The sequence below is a fragment of the Nannospalax galili genome, unplaced genomic scaffold (assembly GCF_000622305.1).
Source record: "Nannospalax galili isolate Female #2095 unplaced genomic scaffold, S.galili_v1.0 scaffold390, whole genome shotgun sequence".
Lineage (NCBI taxonomy): Eukaryota > Metazoa > Chordata > Mammalia > Rodentia > Spalacidae > Nannospalax > Nannospalax galili.
In genome coordinates this window covers 5,180,329-5,196,580 of record NW_008330777.1, presented here as the reverse complement: position 1 = coordinate 5,196,580, position 16,252 = coordinate 5,180,329, and the positions used below count along the sequence as shown (strand labels likewise).

Here is a 16,252-nt window from a genome sequence, read left to right as displayed (position 1 = left end):
TATTTTCAGAATCCCCTTAAAATAAAAATGTACTTTAAACAGCCCAGTAATCTCATTTTCTATTATTGTGTTCACTTACACCCTAATAGTGAGTTATGAACATTAAGCGTAAGCTCATCTTTTAAAAAACTAAAGGAGGTAAAGTTTCAAAGTACACAAAATATACATACAATGAAAACAAAGCACATATATTTACTTTTGATATATAAACTAGGCTAATTTACTCTTCCCATATATTATCCCAACATTTTCTGTAATGTTCTGTGAAAATCTGGAGAGTGTTTAATATCAATGCTGGTGTTCACATTTCAGCAAATTAAACAAAATCCAGAATCCTCAGCATCTAGGTTTTTCTAGTTTTTATGATGCGGCTTCCTCTTAGGTCATTCCTAAGCCACTGTGAAAGACACTGTCCCTGGATGTTGTTAATCTGTCCCTTGTTCATATTCTTGGAGCATTTTCATTAAAAACGCTACACTGACAATTAATAAACTTATAAGTTACTGTATTTCACTGGTTGTGAGTTCATTAAGAGTGGATACCAGTTCAAATTCATCTTTGTTTCTTCAAATCCCAGGACAGTGTTCCAATTACTACATGCTCCTGAACATGCTGTTATCATGCTCTGGCTTTCTATTTACAAACTAGGAACAATTTCTTTTCACTGTGTTGATATATGGGGAAAACTGTATATAAAATGCAAGTTTGTGTGAGGCACTCAGTGAATGTGAAATTAAATATTATATTACCCAGATATTTTCATACAGAAAGGCTTCCTTTCCTTCCCCAAAGTATCATTTTTACTATATTAGTTAATATTATATTATGCTTTCTGATCTCTGTATAATCATAAAACAAAAAAAGTTATGTCATAAATTCCCTGGTCCCTCAACTATAAACATTTCATTCGCCCTTTTGGGAAGGCAGTGCTTTTCAGACAAATTGAAGCTTCTGCATTGAAGCTCCATGAGGTATCAATGCTTAACTCATTCATATAACTGACTATAAATATGGAACAGCCTATGGCTACAGTAGTCACTGACCTCACAGATTTTTAAATAAAATACCTGCCCTGAATTAAAAAAAAAAACCTAAAATGTCTTTTTATACATACATATCATAATTTAAATTATGTATTATAATGCCCAAGAAGGAAAGTAACAGTATTTTCATATTAGAGAATGAAAAGACAAATCTCTAAATTTTGCAATTTATTTTTCAATTCAGAAATACATGCTAAGACCCATAACCCTGTCCCTGGAGGTTGGCTTTCCCTCATAAATCTAGTAGGCAAAATTCTTTGATTTAATACAAATTATATAATCTCTATGCCTCATTTTTCTAATCTGTCAAGTGAATATGTGAGTCTACACTGTCCACATCAAGTCAATCCTTCTACCTTCTCTGAAATGTTAGCAACACTAACAGCTGGATCTTCATTCCATATTTTCCTTGTGGACCTGTGTTAATGCCACTTTTCAATAGCTCTAGAGAGTGAATAAAATTATAATTTTCATTTAGAAATAAGAAAACTAAATATTAAAAAGTTACATGACTGACAAGTTGTGCACTTAAGGAGCGGAGTACAATGGAAATTATTTAATATAATAATCACTACTGTAATTGTTAAAACAAATTTTGATAACATATCTCACTATTACATAAATATAGTATTAAGGAAATATTTTCCTTAAACCTTACTATTGGCATGTAATTTTAAATAATAATACTCAAGACTCTTGTCATCAGTCTTAAGACTCACTATGTGTATGGATTAAACTAGGTTTTGTTAATGAAAGCAAGTGAAATACAGTGATTTGCACAGATTCCTACTGTGCTACTTCAGCAATGTTGTACAGTCTCTCTGTGGTTCAAATTACTCAGCTCTATGTGGTTATAGCATATCCAAATTAAATATGCATCAGCAAGAAATAAAGTGATACAAATAGTACTGGAATTTAGCAAATGCTACATATGTAATAATTTCAGTCATGTTTATTGCAACTTTTCACAACAGCTGGGAAATAGAAACAAGCTAAATGTTCTTCAGCAGATAAATGGACAATGAAAATGTGGAACATTTATGCAAAGGAATGTTATTCAGCTACAAAGAAAAATGAAGGCATGAAATTTGTAGGTAAATGGAACACACCCGTGCTCCTAAAAGGCTGTTTATGCGATGTTTTCTTGATTATTCCAGCTATTTAGAATAAGCCATTAAAAGACAACATTTTCATAGCAAAAATTAATATCATTTTTAATACATGACATTCATTTCAGTCAAATATTTATTACACATGGCAAAAAGTCCCATGTAATTTATTAACACTGCACATTTCAAATTTCCAGGGTCATTACTCACCATCGTATCCTGGGACACACTTTCCTGCTTGCCCTGGTGGAGGTGTTTTGGAGTTACCCAATCCAACACATGATGCTGTTATTGGAGATCCAGTCTCTGATGAAAGAAGTATGGCATATAATTTATTGTTTCAACATGGGGCAATGTTTTGACATTATATGCATATCAAATCCATAGTAATTTGCCACATAATTTAATTGCATTAAAAATTGATGTAACTCTAATCACAGTGTATTGTTTAAGATATGCTAAGCTCTAGAGTCCCTGCTGAAGATAATCATCAAAAATCCAGAGTTAGACATCATGATGTTTAATGGAGTTTAAATACATTATTTTATTATGACAAAATTGGAGGTCTTTTATGAAATGCCAAATACACTATTTAAGAATGAAAATATTTTTCATTATAACATTTAGGGTGTACATAGTCTTAAAACTATAGAATATTGTTTAGACTGGTTCATATAGTAGTACTCCTTCAAAGAAAAGAATGCCTGCTCTGGTATTAGGGATAGGTAGAAAGAACAGAGAATTCTGAGACCTTGAAGGTTTCATAGCACACTAGAAAAGTCAAAAGAGCACTAGAATGGATACTTTCTCTGGGTTCACTTTAAATTATTATGTTTATCATTATAACATATCTGCATGCTAAATATTTCTGGTATTTTTAGTTTGTTGTCTGAGGAGGCTGCAACTCAACCTGAATTTACAAACACTTTAGCCAACTAGTTCCCTGACTGTTGGTCATGGATATGCCATAGCCCCAAATCATAAGAAGACATAGTTTACACTGTTATTCACCAAGACCATAATCTTCCAATTGCACCCATAGACAATAAAGTGTTAAGTTTGTTTCTTCTAACTTATCTGCAAGAATAATAGCAGCTATTATCTGATAACCATAAGTTCTGAAAGCAATTATGTTTTGAACAAACTCTCTGTAACATACAAAATTGGAGTTAACAGGATCTTTCTAACATGAGGTTTACACCCATGAAGGACAGGGTAAGAGGACAGTAATAGTGAAAAGTTTAGTAACTAGGCTTATATTGTACATCTCAGCATACCCAAATATGTACCTAAGAGATTAATCACATCAAAGATAATCATATCCAAAATAATGAAAGAATAATAATAGCATTGACCCCCCAGCTATTCTGAATGCATCCTACCACCTTGAGCTATACTATAATTTATCATACATTTGTATCACTTTAGAATGATGAGAAGGATTGATGACTATTATTTTCTTTCCAGAGGTCAGTTTATTATTCATATTTAATGGTTGGCAGCTCTCATCTGGCATCAGTAAGAGAGGATAGACACTAAAATATTAGAGAGATAGCACAGTGGTTAAGAGCACTGGCTGCTCTGGCAGAGGACACAGGTATGATTCCCAGCATCCACATGTCAGCTGACAACCATCTGTAACCCCAGTTCCAGGGTATCTAATACCCCCTTCTGACCTCCATGGGCATTGCACAACACAAGTGCACTTACACCCATGCATACAATACACTCATACACATAAAATAAAAATAAAAAATAAAATATTTAAAAGGTGGTTTGTAGAGATGGATCAGTGGTTAAGAGCACTAACTGCTCTTGCAAAGGACCCACGTTCAATTCCCAGCACCCACATGGTGGCTAACAACTGTCTGTAATTCCAGTTCCAGGGGATCTTCTTCTGACATCCATGAGCATTGCACAACATGGGTGCACTTACACACATGCAGGCAATACACACAAAATAACAATAATAAATAAAATATTAAAAAGGAATACTAAGCCATATGTCACTGGTAAAGATAATCAGGACCAGAGCCAGTTGTTTCTGAGGTTTAAAAGAGACGTTACAGATAAGTTTTGTATCATAATAAAACACTGTTTTTCTAATTAATTGGTATTCTTCAGTTATGCAGTGTTGGACTTTTTTCCAATTTCCCCACAGCACAACCAAATTAGACAAGGAAATTCATGTGGCTGGAGAGACTAAAAACTTTCTCCTTGTTCTTTTTGAAAGTGCCTAGGTATTCATCTCAACTCTCTTTCATAACTGATGTGAGAAATAATTAGTGATGACAGGAAGCAACCTTGCAGAGTGGTTTGCTTAAAGAAAAACACAGGAAGCAAAAGTTCTGTTCTGGAAGAGGACAGATGATTCAAGCTGATTGTAGCATAAAACGGTCCTATGACTATCAAACCATGGACATCAGATGCCTTCTTCCCAAGGTTGGTGGCACCTGACTGCCCAGGAATTAACACAAACAAACCTACTGATGCTCCACAAGAAAGGAGGGTCAGGGAGAGTCAGTCACACCTCCCAACCAACCAATTGATCCTAGTAGCACAAGGGGGAAAGACTAAGGGTATCTAAGTTTAGGAAGCCCATAAAGAGGCCTCTTGAAATTTTATGCAGCTGTGGGGAGGTCGCATCCACATGTGGGTAGAAACTTTCCAGTGTAGTCTTGGAGGTGGGGATGGGAGAGCTCACCCATTGCTCTGTAAGTAACCACAATAAACTCTTTACTTTCCCAAACTGTAGTTTGGAGAAATCTTCCTGCCTCCTAACTGCTGGGATTAAAACTCTGTGCCTCTATGTCCAGATAAATATGGATGCTTAAAAATGGTATCAGCACTCTTTTTTTTCTATTCCACAGGGAGAAGTGCAAAAATAAGTGAGAACTAAGCTTGGCTTTAAATGAAGATGCAGGAAAAGATGAGCAAATTGTTGTCATTAGCCTTGTACGTGAAAGATGACATGCACACTTCCTGAGATTCTCGTGGGTCTCCCCCTTCCCTCGTGGTCTGTTGGCCACTGATCCTCGAGGACAAAGGGAGCAGAGGCGACTAACCGGGTCAGGATGGCCAGTGAGCACAATGACAGAAAAGACCTTCTGGGAGTCAGCTTCAGTGAGACAGCTCGTTTTTTCAGTGTGGGTCAGGGAAAAACATAGGGTGGAAGCAGCAGCCAACGCCTCAGCTGATAAGTGTTCATAGTATGCTTTATTTACATGGGGTAGGCAGATCATATCATCTGGCTATAGGGCAATGCCTAATTATCATATAGAAAAAACCTGGGGGCAGTTTAAGGTCATGTTCCAAATAAGGCCAGGTATTTGTGCTTGGAGGCACTTTCCAGATAAGGTCAGGCAGAGAGCAGGAAACCCCTGCTAAGAAAGGGAGTCCTCCATACAGCACCAAGCTCCTTAAAGCTATCCAGACAGGACATGGAGGACTACAACCTTAACAGCAGGGTTCCCCAACAGATTCTTATTATCATTTATTTATGATCTTTTAAACCTCAGTTAGCTTTTATTTTTTATTATAAGAAAGCTTTGAAAAGGGCATTTTCGTATATAATTAATTTCACTGTGAATTTTAATGGTGACAAAAATAAAATCTATTTAGATAATTCAAATTAGATAAAGTTCATGCTTTGTACATTAGTGTTTCAACTCAAATATCCTGTTGACCAAAGTTTTAGAGTCATGTAAAGGATAATTAAAAAAAAAACATTGTTAATAATAGGTATGTGATGTGATAAAACAAAATAGCCCTCCCTGGGACTCTAACCAAAATAAGGAGTTTTAAGTAGGATCAAGGTAGGATGACAAAGACCATAATATATACATATATTTTTTCTCTTTGTAACTATAAATATCTTGAGATGCAACAATTTATCCATCTGATATACCATCATACATACATGTTGTCCACACATTCATACACACAAACTTGATGAACACACTGTTGATCAAGCTGGCCCAAGCGAAAAATAACTTCTAGCTAGAGAAAAGTCCCACCTCCCACCCTCTCAGGCTGCAGGCCCTAACTGAAATCCTAAGGCCTCTCAAAGCCCCACTTTGAAGATCTTTTGAAAGCATCTGCTTCACACTACCAAAAGCTATAATTAACTGACTAGAAGTTATCTAGGGAAACAGAAAATCCAGATGTCACATTGTGATTGGGAAATAGCTACATTAAACAAACCAGAAGATTCTCTTTGAACAACAGTATTGGAAACTACATTTGAAGAAATATTTACACAGATATCCTGTCTTAGAAAACCGTTCAGTGCATCACCAGCTACATCTCTTTAAATAGGAGAAAATGGCAAGGGATTGAATGATGTTGGAATATCTCTTGGCATATTCCATTTCCATGACATTACAAGCTAGTGAAAGGATGTTACTTTTGCTTTAATGCTAAATCTGTCATCTTCACTAGGAGACTGCCTCACTCTACTTCATTGCATGGTGGGTGAGCTGTTACCCAAATGAACTTTCTCTAATACTTTTAATTCTGAATGGAAAAAAGATAACTAATAGGCATATGTGTTTGAAGTACAAATTATTCTATGTATGGGGTTAAGTACTTTTTAGTCATGTAACTCCATCTCATACTACTGCAAGAGTAAAGAAAAATACACTATTACACATACTGATACCTATTCTAGACACGTGTTACTGAAAACTTAAACAATTTGTCCTAATTTATGTAGTAGTTTCATAGAAGAAGATGAATGCAATTGGTAAATTCATTAACTTCTGAGATTCTCACATAGAAGACAGGGTGAGTAGGAAATAGAAATCTTCTGCCTGTGCCAATACACGAAGGAAAATCTTTGGGACATACAGTGAACTTGGTCTCTCATATTTATAAATGGAACCAGTGTGGCACAAATCACCTAATAATTTTTATTGATCAGATATCATGTTCTAGGGATAACTGTTAATACTAAAATACAATAAAACAAGATGACACAAATTCCCACTCTCAGAGAGCTCACATTCTAGTTGTGATGACAAGCAATGTACAATAACATATAAATAAAATTCATAGTCTAGGAAATGTCCAGGAAAAATTTAAGCAAAAACTTTGTTTGAATTTGCCTTGGAAGATGTGCAGTTTTATACTGGTTAAGTACAGGAATGACCTCCCTGAGTAGATGACACTTGAATAGAAAATTGAAAGAAGTGTGTGATATATAGATATAGAGGAAGTAATCAAGTAGGCAGAAACTTCAAGAGTCGTAATGAGACTCTATTCCTGAGTGTTTGAGAGTAATTGTCCAACCAAAGAGAATGAGTGGCATAAATGTGGGAAACATTCACAGGAAACAAGGGCAAGAAATAATGAGTAGACAAATTACATAGACAACTTCAAAGCCTTCAAGAGCTTAAACTTTCAATCTGAGGGATATTGTAACCTGATGGTGGCTTCTGAACAAATGTTAATGAATTGTAACAATAAACACAGAGCTTATTTAAATATTTGCACAATATTCAGGTTCTGTGGTCAGATTAATTCAATTTAGGATTCCACTACAAGAGAGAGGGACTAACAGAGACATAGAAAGGACGTATTGAAGAACGGTTTAAAAGACCTCTCTGGCTTCCTGAACATCCAGAACCAATTCATATGACAAATCTCAAGACTGGCATAAGACTCAGACAATAAATAGACACTAATGGTAGATGACCTACACAAACCAAACATAATCATTTTTTTTCTTTTTTTCATATTTTTTAAACTTTTACAAAAACTTCATTGAGAATTTCATACATGCATATAAGATGTTTTGATCACATCCATGCCCTCTTTTGTCTTCCAAGGCTGGACTAGTTGACTAGGAAGCGTGCCTGGACACTCAGGTGAGGGTCCAGTGACCCTGCTTGGCACTCCTTTAATGATGTTGTCTTCAAATAGGAATCATGTTATATTAAGAAATGATACAAAGGAATTCAAATGCCAGAGATAAATGCCTACAGTAGGGAATAATGCTCACAAAATATGGCTTAGGAGAAAGTTGTAAGACAAAATGTACAGTATGATTTATTTTTTTCACAAATAATATACATTGAGCATCATGGATATTATATGCTTGCACACATCATGGCAAGATACACATTAATGTAGCAAGGGAATCTATTTTTGGTTGGTATTGAAGCAGTAAATTATAAAGAGGACAGAAATCTAGAGCAAAAACTTTGTAGTATCCATATTAGTGGTAAAAGTGACTGAAATTCTTCTATACAGGAACAAAGGAACCAAGCAGTGGGTATCTCTCTTTGATTTGGGATCATTTTGATTACTTTGATTAATAATGGAGAGGATTCATTGTAAGTTGCTGAGTACTGGGATCTTAAAGTCACTGGACCCACTCAGCCACCATATATAATGCATGGACGAGTAACCTGAGTCACTAAGCTAAAAATGCTATGTACAGGCATTTCAGTCAGCAGTGCTTTACGAATTAACATTTGGGTCATCCCCAGGCACAAGGTAGTAGTCATGCCAGACTATCCAGAACAAACCATTCAGTACTGAGCCATTTTTTTAACAGTATGCCGAGCACCAATTCCACAAAATTATGAGATGTGTTCCTTTTCTTAAGCCACTAGTTTGGGGGGAATTCTTTTAAGTAGCAATAGATAACTTGCAACACATCATTGAAAATATTATAAAAGCTTTACAAAATATTTATTGCAATTCTGAAACTCTATATAGTAAGCTCTAGGCATTTTCCTAGCTTATAATTGGAACCAGATTTTTTTTTTCCTTTGTCCCTGAGGGTCATTTGTATCATCAGGACCAAACAGTCTGGTCCTTTACATTTTGTGATAAGAAAATGTTTGAAAACTAGAGAGCACTTCTGGCATGTTTTAGGCTTCCATTCCCGTTATTAAGATCACAGCTCTTAAAAAATAGAGAATCAAGGAATGTAGTCCCAAAATGAACCAGAGAGAAGAAATAAAGACTTAAAGAAGAGAAAGAATCTATGTAATTTATGTTTCCATTATAAACTTTCCTTATTTCTGGGATGATATTCAAAGGACAGTTTTTCGGTGTATGTTTGTTAGATATATTCTCCTCGTTGAAGACAATGTTAAGGTGGAATGATATACCAAACAGAAATAACAGCATGTATAAAGGCTGGGAAATGAGAACATCAAGGGATTTCAAGGTTTTGGGGCAGAGCAAAGCACAGTAAGAGCAGGTAGGCTAAGAGAGAAGATGAAAGGCAAAGTAAAAGAGGGAAATTACAAAGGATCATCCATACTAGGTTTAGAAATCTGGACATTAGTCCAGGAACAGTGGGAACCACAGAGATTTAGCAGAGGCAGTAGTTTTTAAATTATTTATAAAACAATCTCACTTGCAAGCTCAGTCACTAAACTAATAACCCCCAGTCCTGAGCAATACATAGGGAAGATGTTGGCAGCCTGACAAAGGTGAGCAACAGTGCAGGATGAGACCAAGTTGGGTTACACTCAGAATTAGAAGAGCTTGGTATTTATAAGAAAGAGCAAGAAGGAGATGTCTAGGTTAAAATCCAAGTATTTTTGCTTCACAAAATCAGCATAGAAAGAAGATGACATGTGAGTTAAGTTAAAGGAAATGGCAGGATGGCAAATTGACAAGTCCTGTTATTAGAATAAATGCCACCCGTTGTATCTGGAAAGCTGCTCTTCAGCCCTTACCGTGGAACTGGATACACTGTATCAGGCAATCTGAATTGAGAAGTTGGTAGTACATGTTAAAGCTCAAGTACTGGTGAGAAACCAATTCAGCAGGCTGGGTACTGCTGAATCATATTAATCACAGCATCGTGGTGGGTAGAATGGCAATTTGTAAAGAAATCGTTCTCTCCATTTCTGAATCCATATAGTGAGCTATAAATAACTTGAATGGTGTTAGCAAAAAGAAAGCAGAAACAGTGAGCTGTACACTTGGGAAAGAAAATCAATCTAATCTCTGTGTTCATGAGATAGTAGAATTATGGCTTAAAATATCTAAAGCAAAGCTATCTAATTCTTATATTAGATGCAGTCCATTCATCTGAGCTCCAAGCTGCTGGCCTCTCACCATATCATGGTTGACTCAGTGAAGAAGTCCACAAAAATGTGTAGATCAATTAGAAAAGAAATACTAAACTAACAAAGGCATGCAATAAAGCACAGGGGAGAAAGAATCTGATTGCATAGAGCAATGGGACTTCTTATTCAAATCTTAATGAGCTAGTTGATTTTAGGAAATTAAAATCTGTAGAGTTAAATGCTGCTCTTGCAGTTTAAATTTTCTTGAATTTGTAGTATCTCCAAGCCAGGATGTTAAAGAGGCTCTTTTCATTCATGAAGGATTATTCAGAGAAAAGGTAGGAAGTGTGATTAATGTATGTTGTATGCAGACTTTAGAGCTCTTATATTCTAAATGTGCTTGAATCGAGATTACTTACAGAGCAGACCCTTATTTTTATGGAAGGTTATTCAATGAAATGTGAGAAAGGGGATGTAATATTTATTGGGTGTTGACTATAGATTGAGAACTCTGTTAGGTTATTTGTACATGTTTTACTTTGTTAAAAGCTCTCTGTGAAACCTAGGATGTAACACTTGTGCAGATGATCAAGAACTTGCCTATGGCCATGGGGTATCTGGCTGCAGTAGGATTTGCAAACAGTCCTATAAGAATTCAGCATCAGTGCTTTCTGCTCACCTTGTTTTTACAAGAAGCATTATCAATCAACTGCTATTGTCTAAATTAAGATTGACGGTAAAGAGAAACTGAGGATTATTTTGTGGGACTAACAGTCTACAGTATGTGACTGTTGTGTGACATAGGGGAAAACAAATTTCCAGATATCAAAATTCCTCAAAGAAAGGTTTAGAAATCTTTAATCTTCTGAAGATATTTATAAGCATGGCATAATATTAACCAGTTTAGACATGGTTATATGTGATCCATTTCAAAGGCAGAAGAATTTAAGTACATGATAATTCAAAGAAAAAGCCAACTATATTACTAACAAATTTCTTAGTTTTTTCTCTTTCCAATCATTTATATAATAATGGGTTCAAATAGTGATTTTTAGAAACAGTTACAAATATCCAAACCTATTCCTATAATCAGTCTTTAAAATCATGTTCTTTCTTACACTAAAATGCTATAAAAATTAAAGCATCTGACTCAAAAATTACTGTTTGGTTTTGGAATTCATTTTCAGGTAGATTATCAATTTGTTAACAGTTATTCACTTTTGAGCCAAGTCTTATCAAATGTGCCTTATATTTGACAAAAGATTATTCTTTTCATAAACCAAATTTACATAGCTTATCTCTAAGCTCCTACTATTCAAATTATTGTTAAAATTCACCTACACTAAAGTGATGAAGTCTGCTACAAATGAGAGAAAAATTCTGTTTGTTACCAGGCAACAGTGATGACATACACACTTTGTCTCTCTCACCAGATGGATACCATCACAGCACCTTTAACTGCACACTACTGATGTGACACTACGTCTGTATAACAGCTTTCTCCAATCACAACTTCTTAGGCACTGGATTTAAAAGACTTTCATGAATGAAAAACAAGATGAATTTATATCTGAGCATGAAATTGTGAAAGATAACAATGCACCAAACATTAGCAAGTCATTCATATTTTCCAAAGAATTTGCATTCTCCTCTTTAGACTAGCATAGGGCATCTTCTTAATACCCCAGTGGACCAGCAATGACATTCTCAGTCCAGTCTAACCCACCCTTTCAGTTCTACAGTGTATACCTTGCATTCATTCAATCTACTGTTATTTTAAGTTGTACACAAAAATCAGTAGCCTTTCTATATGCCAATAATAAGCAATCAGAGAAATCATTCATGAAACCATCCAATTTACAATAGCCTCAAAAAAATCTAAGAATTAACCTATCTAAAAATCTCTACAATGAAAATTTTAAGTATTTGAAGAAAAAGATTGAGGCAGATACTAAGAGTTGGAAAGACCTCCCATACTCATAGATTTGGAGAATTAATATAGTGAAAATGACCAACCTGTCAAAAATAATCTGTAGATTCAATACACTGCCAATCAATGTCAGCATGACATTTTTTACAGAACTAGAAAACAAAAAGTTACTCCCCAAAATCATGTGGATTTACGAAAGAACCTGGATCATAACAATATTGAGCAAAAAAGCAGTGTTGGACATTTGGGGGATTACCAAACCAGATGTCAACATGTATTCAAGAGCTATAGTCATAAAAACAGCATGGTACTGGCAGCAAATCAGACATGTAGATCAATGGAACATAATAGAAGACCCAAATATGAGTGTATGCAATTTCATTCACCTGGTATTTGATAAAAGTGACAACAACACACACTGGAAGAAAGACAGCATCTTCAACAAATCCTGTTGAGAAAACTGTATCTCTACCTATAGAGGAATGAAATTAGACCCTTATCCTTCACCCTGTACAAAAATCCACTCCAAATGGATCAAAGTCCTCAATGTGAAACCTGAAATTCTGAATCTCTTAGAAGAAAACATAGGCAGTACCCTACAAAGTATAGGTGTAGGAAAGGACTTTATAAATCAGATAGCAATTGCTCAGGAATTAAGGTCAACTTTTGACAAGTCATTGACAAGTCATCATTAAAATAAAAATTTTCTGTACACTAAAGAATAACCACAAAAGTGAGAGAAAACCCACAGAGTAGGAGGAAATCTTTAGTAGTTGTACATCCAGAATATACAAAGAACTCAAAAATAAACAAGAAAACAAATGATCCATTAAAATGATAGGCTAAAGATTTGAACAGAAGGTTCTCAGACAAATAAAAATGGTAAGAAACGCCTTAAAAGTGTTCAACATCTTTAGTAATTAGGAAAATGCAAGTCAAAGGTACTTGAAGATCTCTTCTTACACAAGTCAGACTGGCTAAAATCAAGAGAACAAAAAGATACCAAATGCTGCCTAGGATGTGGAGAAAGGGGAATGCTCATTCAGTGTTTGTAGGATTGCAAACTTGTGCAATGACTATGGGAAAGTATTGTGGAGGACTCTTAAAAAAAAGCTAAAAATGAATCCACCATGTCATCTGATTATACTCCTTGGCACATACCCAAAGATCTCATCTTCCTGTAGAAATACTCATAATACTCATACCTTCATTTTTGTTGTTGCTCTTTTCACAACAGCTAAGAAATGAAATCTCCCTCAACTGACTAATGGATAATGAAAATTTGTTAAATTTATACAATGGAGTTTTACTCAGTGAGTGGATAATGAAAAACAAAATCATGATAATGAAAGATGAAATTTGCAGGGAAGTGGATGGAAGTAGAAACTGTTATACTAAGTGAAGTAACACAGACTCAGACTCTCCCTCATTTGTGGGTTGTCACATCAAATCCTTATATGTGACTATATATCCTTATGTAATCACAGGAACTAGGAAAATGGAAAGGAAATATGAAGGGTAAAGGGAAAGAGAGCCTGAGAGATGGGGGGATAGGAGGAAACAGATGTTACCAAGGGGGAAATGGAGGAAATTCAAATGTTTAACTGGGAAAGGAGGAGGGAAGGATATATCAGGAACGATGGGTAAAGGAGAAGACAGAACTCTAGAGAAGGGGAATTATAGGAGTCAGGTATTGTAAAGGGGAAATGGGGATACATTAACTGGGGAAGGGGAAAGAAAGTTAGACAAGAAGAGGAGTGAGAGAGGAGAAATTAATAATGCTTAGCTTGTGCAAAAGCTCAGAGGGAAATGTATTAGTTCAAAAGCCTACTGCAAAATGAAACATACAATGCCTCTAGATGTATCCATGTCTGTAGCTGAAGGCTATATAACAAGAAATATAGTTGTTGGTAAGAGTAGTGCAAGAATCTCCAAAATAACATAGGCTATTTCCATAGTCCTTGGTTTCCTTCCAAAACTTGAAGCTAAGACCCTGTTGCTGAAGATAGGACATCCTTTGAGCATAGGACTTGGAGCAATGGAACTGGAATTACTGACCTGGAAGCCTCCTCCCTGAAGATTCACTCGCATAGTTCTAGAAGACACTTTCAAGCTTCTAAGGCTGAAAATCAATCAATGATCCAACCTCAGCTTTAAAAGCTAATAACCACAACAATGACCAGCACAACAAACCACAGAGGTAAATTAGTGACATTTTTATCTTGGGGGTAATCATAGCTATCTAATTGGACATAAAACCATCTCAATGGGAGGCAGCTCATATGTCTTTGTAAACGTAGCCAGATACACATGGCTGGAGAGGTCCTAGATCCTTGAGAAAACTCTACATTTGTCATATCCTTAGATAAATTTAATTTCTTATATATGATAAATGGGTTTCCTTAAATTTATAGTCAAGTATGCCATTCACCACTCATTAGTGAACATTTTTTTGCAATATAGATGGAGACTATTATAGAGTTCTACAAAAGGTCATACACAGAAATAAATTTCAGAGAGATACCCAGTTCTAAGCGACACGTCTGCACTGGAAGGTCTACACCTGAGGCTCATGGAACTTAGTGGAACAAGGGGGAAAGAGAATATTAATGCATCCCTCAACTCTCACAAGGAAGCTTCCTCATGCAATAGAGTATGATGTACACAGAAGGTCACAAGTTAACAAAGTGCAGACAATAAGAGACTGTATTAAGCATGTCCCTGCATAGGACTTTTATATTAGTTAATACTCATCTAACCATGGCTCAGGGACCATTGCAGAAGAGCTAGCAGAAAGATTATAAGAGCCATGGTTAGTGCATGATCAAAAGGAAACAGAATCTTGCAGGCCTCTGGGAACTTGCTCTTTTGAACTTGGTGCAATGGTGGCAGCATGCACAAAACCCATGCTGACTCAATCAGACAAAAACCCAGCATAGAACTGGAAATGGGGAACAGGCCCCAGCCTTAGCCAAGGAACTATTGACAGCTGATTACTGCTGGGTGAATGAGAGTTGATAATCTTTAAGGGAGTGACTCTAGATAGGTTGACAAGAATCTGATAGTGGATAAACTCACACCAAGGGACATATGGGGAGACAAATGACTTGATAGGCCTTAGCAGACAAGAAAGAATGCTTGAAATCTGGTGGGGGGAGCTATTTGTGGTGCAGATGAGGGGAGGTTGTCTAAATGTTATTAATATGTATTATATGAAATACACAAAAACTCAATAAAAATACACATTGAGTAAAATTATAATTAATTATTCTAATATGTGGCCTTGGTTCTTTAAGTAAAAATGTATTGATTCGTTTTTGAAAAGTTTTGATCTAATAAAGTTCTCCAGATTTTCCTAAGGATATAGAAGATATTTAGCAAATCTAGCCAACTTTAGTGATTATAACTGCTGTCTCTGTAGTCTGTTTGCAGGAAATATACACTACTGAATTTGGCAAATATACACGTCATCTCAAATAGTTTTGACATCCCTTAAAAACATGGTATCATTTTCCCAGTTCTATGCTGGGTTACTATCTGGGAGTACCTTTGGCCACCCTGGCCAACAACTCAAAAGAAGGTATCTCCTATCTGGCATTGTTACTTGTTATGCAGCCTTTAGCTATGCATATCGACTCTTAAGAAGTTATATTGGCCCCTTTAATCTTTGGTTATACTTTCCTTTTGGGTGTTTAAAGCCATACAGTTGGCCGAGGTAAACCAATTTGGTTTTACTCTTAAGGTCATTTGAGGATCCTCAGGGGTCACATGGGCTTGGGAGGAGCCCCTGGCTCCTTTCTTTTACCGGTTCCACCTGTGTGAAGATAAGTCAAAGGTCCTGCTGGACCATGGTTAGCTTCGCTTGGAAGCACGGAGGAAATGATTCCTCTGTGTTCACCCTCCTCTTTGTAGACTGGACAAGTCCATCTCCTTGATCAAGAGGACAGATAACCCAACACCATTATAGGACATTTTGAGAGATGCTCATAGTCCCTGGGACTAGTCAACCTAAGCGGGCAAGGAGCAAAAACTGTCCTTTATGTTCCTCTGACCAAATTGTTATAGGCCTTAAACTCTGTCTGTTAAACATCCAAGAAGGTTAGTTCCACCACTCTGGTACTTTTAATTACTGTGTCA

General features: G+C 36.0%; 1 protein-coding gene across 2 annotated transcripts in view; it reads right to left on the bottom strand.

The window, feature by feature from the left end:
* Nucleotides 1-16,252, bottom strand: part of Acss3 (acyl-CoA synthetase short chain family member 3) — a 169,600-nt gene that overhangs the window by 30,094 nt on the left and 123,254 nt on the right. For both annotated transcript variants that reach the window (XM_008852196.3, XM_029555689.1), the window contains exon 10: nt 2,363-2,458. In XM_008852196.3, the coding sequence (XP_008850418.1) occupies nt 2,363-2,458 (96 nt within the window). The remainder of the gene's footprint in view (nt 1-2,362; nt 2,459-16,252) is intronic.